This window comes from Oncorhynchus mykiss, chromosome 17 (genome assembly GCF_013265735.2).
Source record: "Oncorhynchus mykiss isolate Arlee chromosome 17, USDA_OmykA_1.1, whole genome shotgun sequence".
Classification (NCBI taxonomy): domain Eukaryota; kingdom Metazoa; phylum Chordata; class Actinopteri; order Salmoniformes; family Salmonidae; genus Oncorhynchus; species Oncorhynchus mykiss.
In genome coordinates this window covers 29854893-29869858 of record NC_048581.1, presented here as the reverse complement: position 1 = coordinate 29869858, position 14966 = coordinate 29854893, and the positions used below count along the sequence as shown (strand labels likewise).

The 14966-nt window shown below is 44.8% G+C and overlaps 1 protein-coding gene across 1 annotated transcript; it reads right to left on the bottom strand.

Annotated features, from left to right (window-relative positions):
- Positions 1 to 1800: 1800 nt before the first annotated feature.
- On the bottom strand, positions 1801 to 11222 carry cygb2 (cytoglobin 2). Its single transcript, XM_021568067.2, has 3 exons — positions 10627 to 11222; positions 4265 to 4496; positions 1801 to 3990 (listed from the first exon to the last, which is right to left on the bottom strand). Exons 1-3 carry the CDS (start codon positions 10773 to 10775, stop codon positions 3826 to 3828), a joined length of 546 nt encoding a protein of 181 aa, XP_021423742.2. The 5' UTR covers positions 10776 to 11222; the 3' UTR covers positions 1801 to 3825.
- Positions 11223 to 14966: the final 3744 nt, after the last annotated feature.

Sequence of the window (14966 nt, the reverse complement as noted above, 5' to 3'; positions counted from 1 at the left end):
GAGACCCGGAATACATTACCATGTGGAATTTAAAAAAGGATGCCTTCTTTTTGAAGCTCCCACTGGTGCCCTTTTGATAAAGAACATTGCTCTGAGCATCAACCAGCGAACAGGCACGTCCGTTAATCATTGATAAATGACATTTACATCTCATTATTGAATTAGCAGAGTGAAACAGAGGGACTCGCAAACCCAGTACCTCTGGGCACCTGTAGGCAAGAGGTCCTGTGTGCTATTTCAGTCTTCTGCACCATAGGAGAGAAGGGGAGGGAAGAGAAATAGCCTAGCCTGGTCCCAGATCTGTTTTTGCTCTTGCGAATTAAATTGCTCATTGTCAATGGGTGACAAGGAGTTGACATGATAGCACAAACAGATCTGGGACCAGGCTACTTCTCTTAGACTGGCGCTCTAAGAGAAGAGAATAGAGAACTGAGTAGAATTGACAAACTCATAGGAAATGCTGCACAATCTTGGAAGATGGCGCCGAAGAACATGGTTGACGTTTTACATTCTCCCAACCGAATGGGCTATTTTGTTCATTTATATTGTGTATATAATGTTACTGCTACCGTCTCTTATGACCGAAAACAACTTCTGGATATCAGAACAGTGATTACTCACCGCGGACTGGAATAAACTTTTTGCTTTAAAGAGTCAGATGAGAAGGATATCCTGCTTTCACTGGAACAGGCCCAGATCCACACCTTTTGCGTGAAGAAAAGACACAGGAAAAGGGGCCGCAGATCGGGCAGCCTTCTGAGAATCCGTAGGCAAGCGAGTAAACTGCCACTGACAGCGTTCTTTTTGCTAACGTGCAATCATTGGAAAATAAAATTGATGACCTACAATTAAGATTATCCTACCAACGAGACATCAAAAACTAACATCTTATGTTTCACCGAGACTTGGCTGAACAACGATATGAACGATATAGAGCTAGTGGGATTTTCCATGCATTGTCAGAACAGAGACGCTACCTCTGGTAAGACGAGGGGTGGGTGGTGTGTCTATTTGTCAATAACAGCTGGTGCGCGATGTCTAATATTAAAGAAGTCTCGAGGTATTGCTCGCCTGAGGTAGAGTACCTTATGATAAGCTGTAGACCACACTATCTAACAAGAGAGTTCTCATCTATATTATTCGTAGCCATCTATTTACCACCACAGAACGAAGCTGGCACTAAGACCGCTCTCAACCAACTCTATAAGGCCATTAGCAAAGAAGAAAATGCTCACCCAGAAGCGGCACTCCTAGTGGCCGGGGACTTTAATGCAGGCAAACTTAAATTAGTTTACCAAATTTTTACCAGCATGTCACATGTGCAACCAGAGAAAAATAAATTCTAGACCACCTTTACTCCACACACAGAGATGCATACAAAGCTCTCCCCCGCCCTCCATTTGGCAAATCTAACCATAGTTCTATCCTCCTGATTTCTGCTTACAAGCAAAAACTAAAACAGGAAGTACCAGTGACTTGGAAGTGGTCAGATGGCGCGGCTGCTACACTACAGGAGTGTTTTGCTAGCACAGACTGGAATATTTTCCGGGATTCATCCAATGGCAGTTGAGGAGTATACCACCTCAGTCATCGGCTTCATCAATAAGTGCATCGACGACGTCGTCCCTAAATGTCAGGAATTGTGAAAAACTGAGTTTAAATGTATTTGGCAAAGGTGTATGTAAACTTCCGACTTCAACTGTACACTCTTGGTAGATATATTCCAGACACATTCAAATACATACAACCTACAGTATATGGTCACACATTAAAAGACAGGTCACCCCCCTGAAACAAGTGTAGGTAATTATCACTTTATTGACAGTCATTGATAGTTCATTTCCACAGGTCTGCAAAGGTACACGTCTGTAGTAGGCTGTGCAAACATGCTAAAACAGCACAAAACCACTCCCACTCCCCCAGTCAACAAATGTATATAATCTCAGTCATACACAGTATTCCAAATACATATACAGATAATCATTTTGTTTTCTATATTTAGAAAAATATAAAGTCCAAGCTTTAAAACTGAATGACAAAAAAAGAAAATCACAACAAGAAGTCCCAGATGTCGTATATGATGTCTACATATGCTTAAGTGTGTGTGTGTGTGTATGTGTGTGTGTGTGTTCACGAGAGACTGTCAGGGAGGAAAACTCTGCAGATGGAGGGTACGAGCTTATAGCTGAAGGGAGAAAAAAGATTATGTAGCCATTTTGTGAATTATGGGTGACAAGGGTTTAATAAACAACCTGTCGGGGTGACTCAGGCCTAACACAAATACTCCTCCATCCCGAGCTACTCGGAGGAACAGAGGAGCCTGACCTCTAACGGGGTTGTACTCAAGATCTGACGTCAAATGTTTTGCTAACAGTGTGAGACTGGTGCGTGTATCGTACTGTAGGTGTAATGGGAGAGAGACTTTATTATATACAACAACTTCTACAGTAATCCACCTCATTTCCTCTCATCTACAGCCACTTGTCTCTTGCTGAATGAGTTTGTCATGTTGTGTTAGCTCGACTTCCTGTGGCGGTTATTTATCAGCCATGTAAGCCTACTGCATATCCTTCATCTCGTAACATTACTGCTGGCCTCCAAAGGAACAACAAAGGAGAAGGCAGTAGAATTATATTATATTATTACCCAAGTAGCCATGGTAGCAAAGCAGATAGAGGGATGATTTCTCTCAGAATTTGGCCAGGGGAAAGAAAGGATGAGAGAGTAGGGGAGATATTTGATGAATGACCAGAAGAGGAAGAGCGGAGCCCCATTACTTCCTCATTAATGGTAAATGACAAAGCCGAGAGGGACCAGAGCACAGGAGTTACCATCAGAGACACAGAGGAGATTGGATCTAAAGTGACATTCAAAATCCATTTGTAGTGTATTCAGGGAAAAGTCGGGAGCAGGGCTCCAACTTGTGTCATCGTATTGTACATGCCAACCCAACATGGTTTAAACTGTACCAAAGTGTCTAGACCTCTTGGTAGGGTTGTAGAGTGCTTAGTATATTAGATTTGGTCGATATGAATATTTTTTCTTACCCCAGTGGTTCAGAGGTAAAAGATATACTGATGCTACGTTGTATTTCCAGAGACCTCCGGAGTCAGTTTCTTAATGAGGAAATGTAAACCAAGTAAATGCTCTGTAAATATTAGCATACGGGGGGTCAAAGTTGGCAGAGCAGTGTATGTGTGTGATTGTATGTGTGTGCTCGTGCGTGCATGCATGCTTATAAAGAGGAGATGATACTCTAACAGTGGTCTGTCAGCCAGTGGCTCTATCCCATCACTTTGAAACTGTTTAAAATAGCCAATTGCCGTATGGACAGGGTGTTAGCAGATGTTAGCAGATGGTTGTGTTTGTATAGTGCATGAGATGGGCATGGAAAGAGACAGGGTGTATTTGGGAATCCAAGGTGGCATACTTTCAGTGAGCAACAAAACTCCCTAAAATGGAGCCCTTAGTTCCCTTGAAAACATTGAAGATTTACAATACTACAATGAGTGTTGAATGAGGGCATAAGAGAATACACACACTCACTTACTGTACGCTATACAGACAACATCCCAGGAGCTATACAGACAACACCTCAGGGGCTATACAGTAAAGTACACACAACGAGTCAGTAGGGAGAGGGGAACGACTCCCCCAAAAGTTGAACACAACAAGATATTCTATGAACAGTCTCAGCCCTAAAAATCACCTTCCTCCATCCCTGTTCCTTTCATTTTTTCTTGGACAGGGGCATTACAGAGACCAAACTTCCCCTTCAGGATCCATACAGACCGTCACAGCCCTGCACTCCCCTGCTATCGCCCCTCACACTGCCGAGCTGGAGAGCTGCACCCAGCCAACCTCTGTGTAGGCACCCGTCACATGCCAGTACACCGTCCCCATCAGTTTGGTCCACACCATTTGCACTTCTGCTGTGAAGAACTCTGGGAAGTCCTCCGAGAACACCTCCAGCATTACACCACACAGGATCTGAGAGATGGAGAAAGGGAGGAAGTGAGATCGACAATGAGGAAAAAAGTAAGAGGAAGAGGATGGTAAGATGTAAGTAAAAATAAAAATTGGTAGATGAAGAAAGAGAGAGGAGTTAAAATGGAGGAGAGCAATCTCATCTAAAAAAACACCCTCAAAGCCTTTCCAGTTGGCCTCAACTTGAAACAGAGAGCAACGCAACTTCCGTCCTCTCCACTCGAAACCTTTCAGAGGGTCATTGGGGACCATTAACACAAACAAGCCACGCCCTCACCTTAAAGTACATAGGCTCCACCTTGTGTTTGACAGCATGCGCCTTGCCCACCAGAGCCAGAACAGAGGACACTTTCTCTGGGTCGTGGAGGTTCTCCACCACCGTGTTGATGGCGCTCATCACCCGGCGGGCGTGGTGCCTCAGCTGGACACTGCGCTCCATCTCCTCTGGGTCATCCATGTCCTGAAACTGGCTGAAGTACTGCTTGGCCGATGGGAAGTTCACAAAGAACCTGGAGGACAGAAGAGCAATAACATTCATACTCTGTGACTTTCCTGGAACTTCTAGTGACAAGGTGTATCTATGGCTCTGGGTAAAAGTTAGTGTACTCATAATACCCACAGAACGACCGTGCAATCAAACAATATCAGGGGAAGTCCAAGAAACTGGGGGACAAAAGAGACCGGGTTAGAGTTTGTACAGAGCCATGGTGGTACGAAGCAAGCACAGCTTACGTGGATATCATCCATGCTGGTTTCAGTTGTTCCAGGACAATGATATTCTAGTAAGACAATAACACTCTTATTTGAATGTCCTCATCATCCACACAGAGCAAAGCAGAAGACATCAACATGCCTACAGGCAATCGAATGATGTCAGTGCACAAATGAAGGATGAATAATATGTCAGTTAATACCCTCGGCAAAAGTCACTGAAATGGCTGGAATCGGCACTAGTGGGGAATATGTACGCTTCATAACATTTGATCGAAGCGTTCAAGCGTGAAGATTTCTGAATCTGGTCATTGAATGGGACGCCCTGCGGCCATAAAGTCACGCGAGTTAATAAAACATTTCCAGAGACATTATCGCTCATTGTAATGTGTGACCTAGAGCTAATGAAAACTACCCAAAGTTTTCAAAGTGCACAATGTGCCTCAAGTTGTAATCAGCCTCGTTAACATAGCCTCATCTGCACCTAGGTGATTGGGTTTACTTATCACGTGTCACGACTTGGGCTTACGACTCAGGTCTCTTTGACGTCCTGCGAGTGGAGTGTTTACGTCCTGCGAGTGGAGTGTTAACGTCCTGCGAGTGGAGTGTTTACGTCCTGCGAGTGGAGTGTTAACGTCCTGCGAGTGGAGTGTTTACGTCCTGCGAGTGGAGTGTTAACGTCCTGCGAGTGGAGTGTTTACGTCCTGCGAGTGGAGTGTTTACGTCCTGCGAGTGGAGTGTTTACGTCCTGCGAGTGGAGTGTTTACGTCCTGCCAGTGGAGTGTTAACGTCCTGCCAGTGGAGTGTTAACGTCCTGCCAGTGGAGTGTTTACGTCCTGCCAGTGGAGTGTGCTTCTCATGACTTCTCCCAACTACTTGGAGCCTTGGAGAATCTGCTCCGGGCGCCAACAACACGCAACGCGGGGTGATTGACAGGCGGGAGCGGTACAGTGGTGCTGATGAGGCGAGGAGCATTAAGATATTTACGTTTCTTTGAGTGTAATTAGAGGCAGGTCCTGCTGGGGACCGGAGGAGCGAGACGGGTGGCAGTCGATGTTCCTCTCGGAGCAATTCACCCGCGGTGACTGTGCGTAGGAGGTTTCCTCTGCCTGAATGCTTTGGCATTGATTATGAGCCACATAACAATACCTGCCATACACAGCGATGAAAGATTATTATTTATTTTTTTTTAACTCAATGTCCTGTGACTGCTTTGTCATCTACAAAAGTGACAGATACCAGCCTTGCATGTCCTAAAGTGCTTTTGTCAAGTCCTTCCCTCCCTAGTCACAGATACTCTATATCCTGCAGAACTACACACTTGTCCTGAATGGAAAATAATGGAACTTCAAAAGGAAGAGCACCTCTCTGAGGATTACTTGACTTCACACAGGGTACTATGACTGATGTGTGTGCCGTCTATGGACTCATTTGAACTGCACGTTATTATTTAGGGCCCATTTCTCCAACCACCCTAAAATGTAAGCTGAGAGAATGGGAATCGCCCAGCTCTGTTATGATTGAGGTCTACAGTTTTTACGTCCCCACCGCTGAGACTGACCACGTCAGGGCACCTCAATTAGCGGCTGTGTATTTTTGCCGACAAGACTATAATGAAGTTTCCACAAGCTTACAAAGCGGGCACTGCTCGTACAGGGAGATATGTGGGGGATATTTTTAGATTTTTGACTCTGCTCTCACCCTTTCTGGCGAAAGCACAGCATGCTGTATATGTAAACAAATGAATAATTGAAACACACACACACACACACATACACTCTCATCTTGTTTCACCCCTGACCCAATTTGACTCGTGTAGTTGCTTTACACCAGTGCGGCTGACTGGGTACGAGGGTTTAGTTATTCAGCGTTGGTTAGGTTTGGCCCCTGGCAGCAGCGCTACACTACACTACACTGCATCCCCGCAGATCCTGTGACATGCTATGCTATGCTATGCTACGCTAAAGAGGCGCCTGCTTGCCCATAGCTGTCCCCAAGCCAAGCTCTCCCAGCTGTCGCTGCTTCACTTTGTCTTTGAAACAACAAGGGACACTAGCGTGTTGTTCCTTGCAGATAAACATGAAAGTCCCTTAGAGCTGTGTGAGGAAAGGACTTTTTCTCTTAGAAGTCAGAAATGAAGGACTTTTTTTCGTATACCTTGCCAATCCTCTTCAGGGACCACTTTATAGGTACAAGAGTACTGGGCAATATACTGTTAAATATACAAACGGTGTATATCCACTTTTATATCTGCATGTATATTTCTACATCCCTATAATGCAAGACTGTTAAAACATTTGCCCTGAACGCCTAACACAACCAGAACCAGAGAGTGAGAGTGGAGTGTCTGGAGTGTCAAAGATGCTCTCACACTGAATTCCCCCAACCTGTCGCTGCATTTCAATGAAGTCATCAAAGCAGCACCATTAGTGGTTTGTTAGTCACGTTCTAATTAGTCTTGAAGGGTTCTTTTCAGGAAGGCAACACGCTTGGAGTACTGAGAAAAACGACCTTGACAAACCTGTGCGAGCATTAGACACAGAGAGGTGGTTTTTCTTTATGGTCATTCAAAGCACCTCCGTGAAATCAAATCAAGTCACATCTCCTCGGTCATTAAGATGGACCACTTTGGAGATGTATCCATCATGCTAGTATCAGAAGCATCCAGTCACAGCCCAATACTTTTGCTCGATGTTTGGCGATTTCATTGAGCTGCCATTTGTACAGTACTCGAAATGGCCGGAGGTGGCCTCCTCATTGGTGAAATTGCATTTGTGCGCATTGATGATGACATTAGCCCAGGCTATTGTCACTGTCTATTCTTTCCGACCATCCAAGCAAAAGGATAGAAATGCAAATAGCGCCGCGTTCACATGGCGAACCATGGAAGTCAACCGAAAAGTGGAAGGCTTTGACGCAGTATCCATCCACTCTTCAACGTGTTTTCAGGATAGCTATTAGACCATTATCCATTCCACACAGATGACCTGCTTACTCGGGCCATCTGCTTGTTAATAGGAGCAGGCCAATTAGTGGTTACAGAGGGATGTTAGGGAGTGTGACATACAGTACCAGTCAAAAGTCTGGACACTCCTACTCATTCAAGGGTTTTTCTTTATTTGTACTATTTTCTACGTTGTAGAATAGTAGTGAAGACATCCAAACTATGAAATAACACATATGGAATCATGTACTAACCAAAAAAAGTGTTCAACAAATCAAAATGTATACATGATTTGAGATTCTTCAAGGTAGGCACCCTTTGCCTTGATGACAACTTTGCACATGCTTGGCATTCTCTCAACCAGCTTCACCTGGAATGCTTTTCCAAAAGTCTTGAAGGAGTTCCCACATACTCTGCGGTCCAACTCATTCCAAACCATCTCAATTGGTTGAGGTTGGGTGATTGTGGAGACCAGGTCATCTGATGCAGCACTCCATCACACTCCTACTTGGTCAAATAGCCCTTACACAGCCTGGAGGTGTGTTGGGTCATTGTCCAGTTGAAAAACAAGTGATAGTCCCACTAAGCGCAAACCAGATGGGATGGCATATTGCTGCAGAATGCTGTGGTATCTTAAGTGTGCCTTGAATTCTAAATAAATCACAGAAAGTGTCACCATGAAGGCCTGATTCACGCAGTCTCCTCTGAACTGTTGATGTTGAGATGTGTCTGTCACTTGAACTCTGTGAAGCATTTATTTGGGCTACAATTTCTGAGGCTGGTAACCCTAATTAACTTATCCTCTGCAGCAGAGGTAACTCTGTGTTTTTCTTTCCTGTAGTGGTCCTCATGAGAGCCAGTTTCATCATAGCGCTTGATGGTTTTTGCGATTGCACTTGAAGAAACTTTAAAAGTTCTTGACATTTTACACATTGACTGACCTTCATGTCTTAAAGTAATGATTGACTGTTGTTTCTCTTTGCTCATTTGTGCTGTTCTTGCCATAATATGGACTTGGTCTTTTATCAAATAGGGCTATCTTCTGTATACCACCACTACATTGTCACAACACAGCTGATTGGCTCAAATGCATTAAGAAGGAAAGAAATTCCACAAATTAACTTTTATCAAGGCACACCTGTTAATTGAAATGCATTCCAGGTGACTACCTCATGAAGCTGGTTGAGAGAATGCCAAGAGTGTGCAAAGTTGTCATCAAGGCAAAGGGTGGCTACCTTGAAGTGGCTACCTTCAAATAAAACATTTTTTTTTGGTTACTACATGATTCCATGTGTGTTATTTCCATGTGTTATTATTTTTGATGTCTTCACTATTATTCTACAATGTAGAAAATAATACAAATAAAGAAAAACCCTTTAATGAGTAGGTGTGTCCAAACTTTGACTGGTACTGTAGGTGCAGATGAGAAGCTTTGCACTCAGGAGGATCATCAGACCCAGCAGAGCATTCAAGCCTGGGCATGTCAAGAGAGCCTGTGATCTTGATGTCAAGGGACAGAGAGAAATGAAAGATAGAAAGAAAGAGACATAGGGAATAGGGAATGGGAGGGAGACTGAGGAAAGCGAGAGAAAGAAAGTGAGGGAGATAGAGGAACAGATATGGAGAATGAGAGAGAGACAGTGAAGTGCCAAAGCTTGTTGCTGTTAACCACAGATAAGAATGCCACACACATGCACGTATGTACTCACTCACTCACTCACTCACACACTCACACACTCACACACTCACACACACACACACACACACACACACACACACACACACACACACACACACACACACACACAGGGAGAGAGAGAGAGAAAGAGACAACTCTACACACTCTCTGCCCTCAGAGCTTTCCCTAAGGGACTATCTTGTCGCTCCCACCCAAAATCAGAGCACATCCCTGCCTTAGCGACGCCACGCTGTCCGTTTTAACGAGCCCTCTCGGTATTCCATGTGGAACACGGAGACAACACTGGGACAACACTGAGACAACACTGAGACGAAAGTCAAACGCATCCCAGCTCAGTCACACAGCGACTCTTTGTTCAGACGCAGAGCCTCAGCATTAAGACCAACACAGACATACAAACAAAGTGACAGACAACTTGTAATATTATAATTCAATAAATAAAGAATAATAAGCAGTCATCCAGGTGCCACAGAAGGGTACCTGCTAAACTGGTGCTTCAAGTCTAGAGTGAAGATGTGACAGGTAAAAGATGTGAAATAGGTGTAAAGCATCAACTGAATAGCTAGAACAGGAATGTCTGCCTCAGACAGGAGGACATTTAAGCAGAAACGTGTGCTCTCCCTCAATTATAGTGTCTTACAAAAATAGTCCGTAGAATGAAGAGGGCTTCTGAGAAATTGCTTTTTAATGAGGACAGAGGTGAGTGAATGAGAGCTGAATTGTCTCTGTGTGTATGTGGTCTGTGCAGTGTGGACTCAATCTCCCTGCCTTTTCTAGAGCCTGCTGTGGGATTTCATAGAAATGTATGAGCCCCCTCCAATCTGCACAAATCTATGGAAACCACACATCCAGCCGTGCTCAGGTGCAGTAAACATCAGTGGAAATCTGTGTCTCTTTGTTGGTCAAATCTAGTCCCAATTAACCCCAATCACCCTCCACTCACAACTTTTTTTGCCCAAACTTTTCTATGACTGATAAGATGCTGTACATGAGAACATACTTTTTTTAAATTGTAGACCCCATCTCTGAGGACCCCCCCCCCCCCCTCCCATCTGGTCCCACCAGCTACACAAACCTTAAGAGGACTCCACGTACCTTATGAGGACCACCAGCCGCAACACTATGAGGACTCTAAGCCCCACGTACTTAATGAGGACCATCAACCCTTAATGTGCCTGAGGAGGACCTCCAGCCCCACCACAATGGCGACCAACAGCCCCATCACTGTGGAGACCAACAACCCCACCACTATGAGGACCCCCCCCCCCCCCACCTGACCACATACCTTATGAGGACCGACACGCCCACGTCCTCGCAGTTCTCGTATACGTGTACCCAGGTGTTCTGGATGATCTCCCGCTCGGGATCGGTCAGTGGCTCGGCCCGCTCCCCGCGCTCCATCGTCTCTCCTCCTACGTCTCTTGGCGACTCCATCCGAGACGACCTCCGCCGCAGCAGCTCGGAGGCTCCCGGCAGCAGCGAGCGGGGGAGGTAGGGAGCAAGGGAGGGGGGGAGGGAGAGGGAGAGCTGTGAACCCACGGCGACGGAGACGGAGGGATGGAGGAGAGAGAGAGACGGAGCAGCCGTGAACGCTACCCACCCACCCCCCACCAAAACCACCACTCTCTCCCTTCGCTCTCCTCTCCTCCAAAACTCCTCCACTGTTAATACCAATTCTTCTTTTTATTCCCCTCACTGTTTCTCTCTTTCTTTGTATCTTTCCTTCTCTAGTAGGGGAGCTGTCTTCCCTCTGAACTTCTGTGTTTGTGAGGACCTGATGGAATGACGGAGGGAGTGGGAGAGAGGGGTGGAGAGAAAAGAGAGGGGGTGGGGAGAGACAGAGAGAGGGGGTAGAATAGAGAGCATCTAGGATCTCTGTATTGTCCTCCCGCCTTCCTCTCACACACTTTCCTCTCTCTCCCTCCTCCCCCCCCTTTCTCTCTCTCTTTCTCGCTTTCATTTTGTCTACCTAATGTGCACGCACACGCAAACACATGCACGCGCACACACACACACACACACACACACACATGTATGCACACACATGCACGTGCGTGCATGCACATACACACGCACACAGGTCCTAGATGATCTCTATTCTACCTCCTCTCTTTTCTCTCCACCCCTGTCTCCCACTCTCTCCATCATTCCATCAGGTCCTCACAAACACAGAGGTTCAGAGAGAAGACAGTTCCAGTACCAGAGAAGGAAAGAAACAAAGAAACGAAGAGTGTGTGTGTGCGCTCGTGGTGGGGTTCTGTGTCGTCTCCTGAGAGAGCCTGTATAAACTGTGACAGAAAAAGCTATAGGAAGCATCTGTCTCTCCACAGACTCTCACAGGACATTGTGCCTGACCATTTGACAGGTAAAGCAGATAGAAGAGAGAGAGAGAGAGAGAGTAAAAAAGAGAAGTTACCATTTGCATTCAGGCTATTGAGAAAGATATGAAATAAATAATGGAGGTCAAGAAATCTCCACTCACAACTTTTTTGCCCAAACTTTTCTATGCCTGATAAGATGCTGCACATGAGAACGTCATTTTTTAAATTGTACTCCACTAAAATTGTAGACCCCCATTCCCATCTCTGAGGACCCCCCCCGCCCTCCGGTCCCACCAGCTACACAAACCTATGAGGACTCCCTGATAAGGGAGGTTAAACATGAATTAAAATGATATGTCATAGAGTATTTACTTCTCGCTGATTCAATTGTATTGGATGTAATGATTCATAAAAAAACTTGATGAAACCATTCAAAAGTAAATTCAACAAAAGCCTTGGATCGCCTGGTTTGAAATTACACTTTGATTTGTGCAATGCAGACAGACCAACACAAGACGATTGAAGAAACCTGCTACTGAAGGGGTCAATCTGCGTTGAAGATATTGAGAATTCCACATTTGACATTCTCTCAGTGGCTCGCCATAGCCAGAGACGGTTGATAAACTGCTGGCTAGACAAAAGGGGGGGGGGGGGGGGGGGGGGGGGGGGGTGGCTACGGTGACAGTTTTATTGTGCCATGGAGTCTATAGAAAAAGCCTGCCTGCCGTTGAGATAGAGCTGTCACAGCATTTGAAAGGTGACAGATGTATGCACAAAGCCAAGTGTGGCATCCATCAACACTACACTGAATTGCACACTAATGTCTGTCAGACTTTCCACGTGCCACTTTGGCTGCTTTTACACAGGCAGCCCAATTCTGATCTTTTGCCCAATTATTAGCTTATATATTATTATATTATATTACCTTATATCCTTCCTGTTTGGCCCTGTCCGGGGGTGTCCTCGGAGTGGGCCACAGTGTCTCCTGACCCCTCCTGTCTCAGCCTCCAGTATTTATGCTGCAGTAGTTTATGTGTCGGGGGGCTAGGGTCAGTTTGTTATATCTGGAGTACTTCTCCTGTCCTATTCGGTGTCCTGTGTGAATCTAAGTGTGCGTTCTCTAATTCTCTCCTTCTCTCTTTCTCTCTCTCGGAGGACCTGAGCCCTAGGACCATGCCCCAGGACTACCTGACATGATGACTCCTTGCTGTCCCCAGTCCACCTGGCTGTGCTGCTGCTCCAGTTTCAACTGTTCTGCCTTATTATTATTCGACCATGCTGATCATTTATGAACATTTGAACATCTTGGCCATGTTCTGTTATAATCTCCACCCGGCACAGCCAGAAGAGGACTGGCCATCCCACATATGCTCTCTCTAATTCTCTCTTTCTTTCTCTCTCTCGGAGGACCTGAGCCCTAGGACCATGCCCCAGGAATACCTGACATGATGACTCCTTGCTGTCCCCAGTCCACCTGACTGTGCTGCTGCTCCAGTTTAAACTATTCTGCCTTATTATTATTCGACCATGCTGGTCATTTATGAACATTTGAACATCTTGACCATGTTTTGTTATAATCTCCACCCGGCACAGCCAGAAGAGGACTGGCCACCCCACATAGCCTGGTTCCTCTCTAGGTTTCTTCCTAGGTTTTGGCCTTTCTAGGGAGTTTTTCCTAGCCACCGTGCTTCTTCACCTGCATTGCTTGCTGTTTGGGGTTTTAGGCTGGGTTTCTGTACAGCACTTTGAGATATCAGCTGATGTACGAAGGGCTATATAAAATAAATTTGATTGATTGATTAGCAAAAGCTCTGATCTGATTGGTCATAAAGATCCGAAGTAGGATGCCTGTGTAAATGCAGCCTTAGGGTGAGCAAATATAAGTCTGTGATATAGGGCTTTGTCAAAACCTATATGGACATAATTAAATAACCACCGTCTCATATACATACAGAATACACTGTTCATAGCATAGTATGCGTATAAAGAATTTTCTACTGTGGGAATATAAAGTTATTGGACACTAACATCTACTGTAACACAAAGCATATTGCCAATTGGCAAAGGTTTGTTCAAAATCTCACTAGATTATGAAGACCAAGTCACAGACTACTCATACATGTACTGTATAAAGCATTTGTACTGTGCAAATGTAGCTTTTGCCAAGTTAGCGTCTATGATGATGGTGTATGATAGTATTCATATTATCGCCTCTCCATCTCAGACCTTGCAGGAAGTAAGCAACATGTACACTGACGCTTCGAACACACCGACAGGCGTCATTGGGAAAAATAGTACGCAGCATCTGGATATGTGTCGCAACAAAAGTTCAACATTCACCTTCTGCTACCATTTCTGTCAATCCGTCTACGCATACAGTTTGACGCATACGTTCGATAAATCCAACGTATGCACAACACAGAACGCTCATCAACGCAAGGCAAACGCAGCGTTTCATTGGAAATTCGGGTGTACCAAAATGCAATGATGCTGTCGGTGTGATCGAAGCGTGAGTGTAAAAAAACATTAGGAAGGCATGCTCTTCCCATGACATAGACTGACCAGGTGAAAGCTCTGATCCCTTATTGATGTCACCTGTTAAATCCACTTCAATTAGTGTAGATCAGGGGTCCCCAACCTTTTCTAGCTCATTTTAAAATGTTTAACATATCGAGAGTGACACATTTTTTTGTTGTTGTTGCTTGCTGCTCATTCTTCTCTACTCCTCCATGCAACTCTTCCCCGGGTCCTTTTTACGCTAATGCTACTCTCTGTTCATAATATATGCATAGTCACTTTAACCATACCTACATGTACATACTACCTCAATAAGCCTGACTAACCGGTGTCTGTATATAGCCTTGCTACTCTTATTTTCAAATGTATTTTTTACTGTTGTTTTATTATTATTAGATTTTGTTTTTTTTCACTCTTAAAATGACAATTGTTGATAGAGAAACAACAAAATTGGATGTTCTGAGTCCATGTCAATGCTTAAATCACATCAGAAGGAAAACAAATGGGTCTGGAAGAACACTAACACATTTTGTGATGAATGTGCCATCTAATGTGCTTGTGTAGCAGTGGTTCTCTACTGCTGCTGCACATTTCATGGCAAAGTTTGCAACTAACGAATAATAGATACAAATTATATACTTTTGCCAGGTAAGCCTACTTTGCAGTTAACATTTAACCTCTACAGGATCAGTCCCCCCGCATAACGGTTGAGCTAATGTAGGCTAATGTGATTAGCATGAGGTTGTAAGTAACAATAACATTTCCCAGGACATAGACATACCTGATA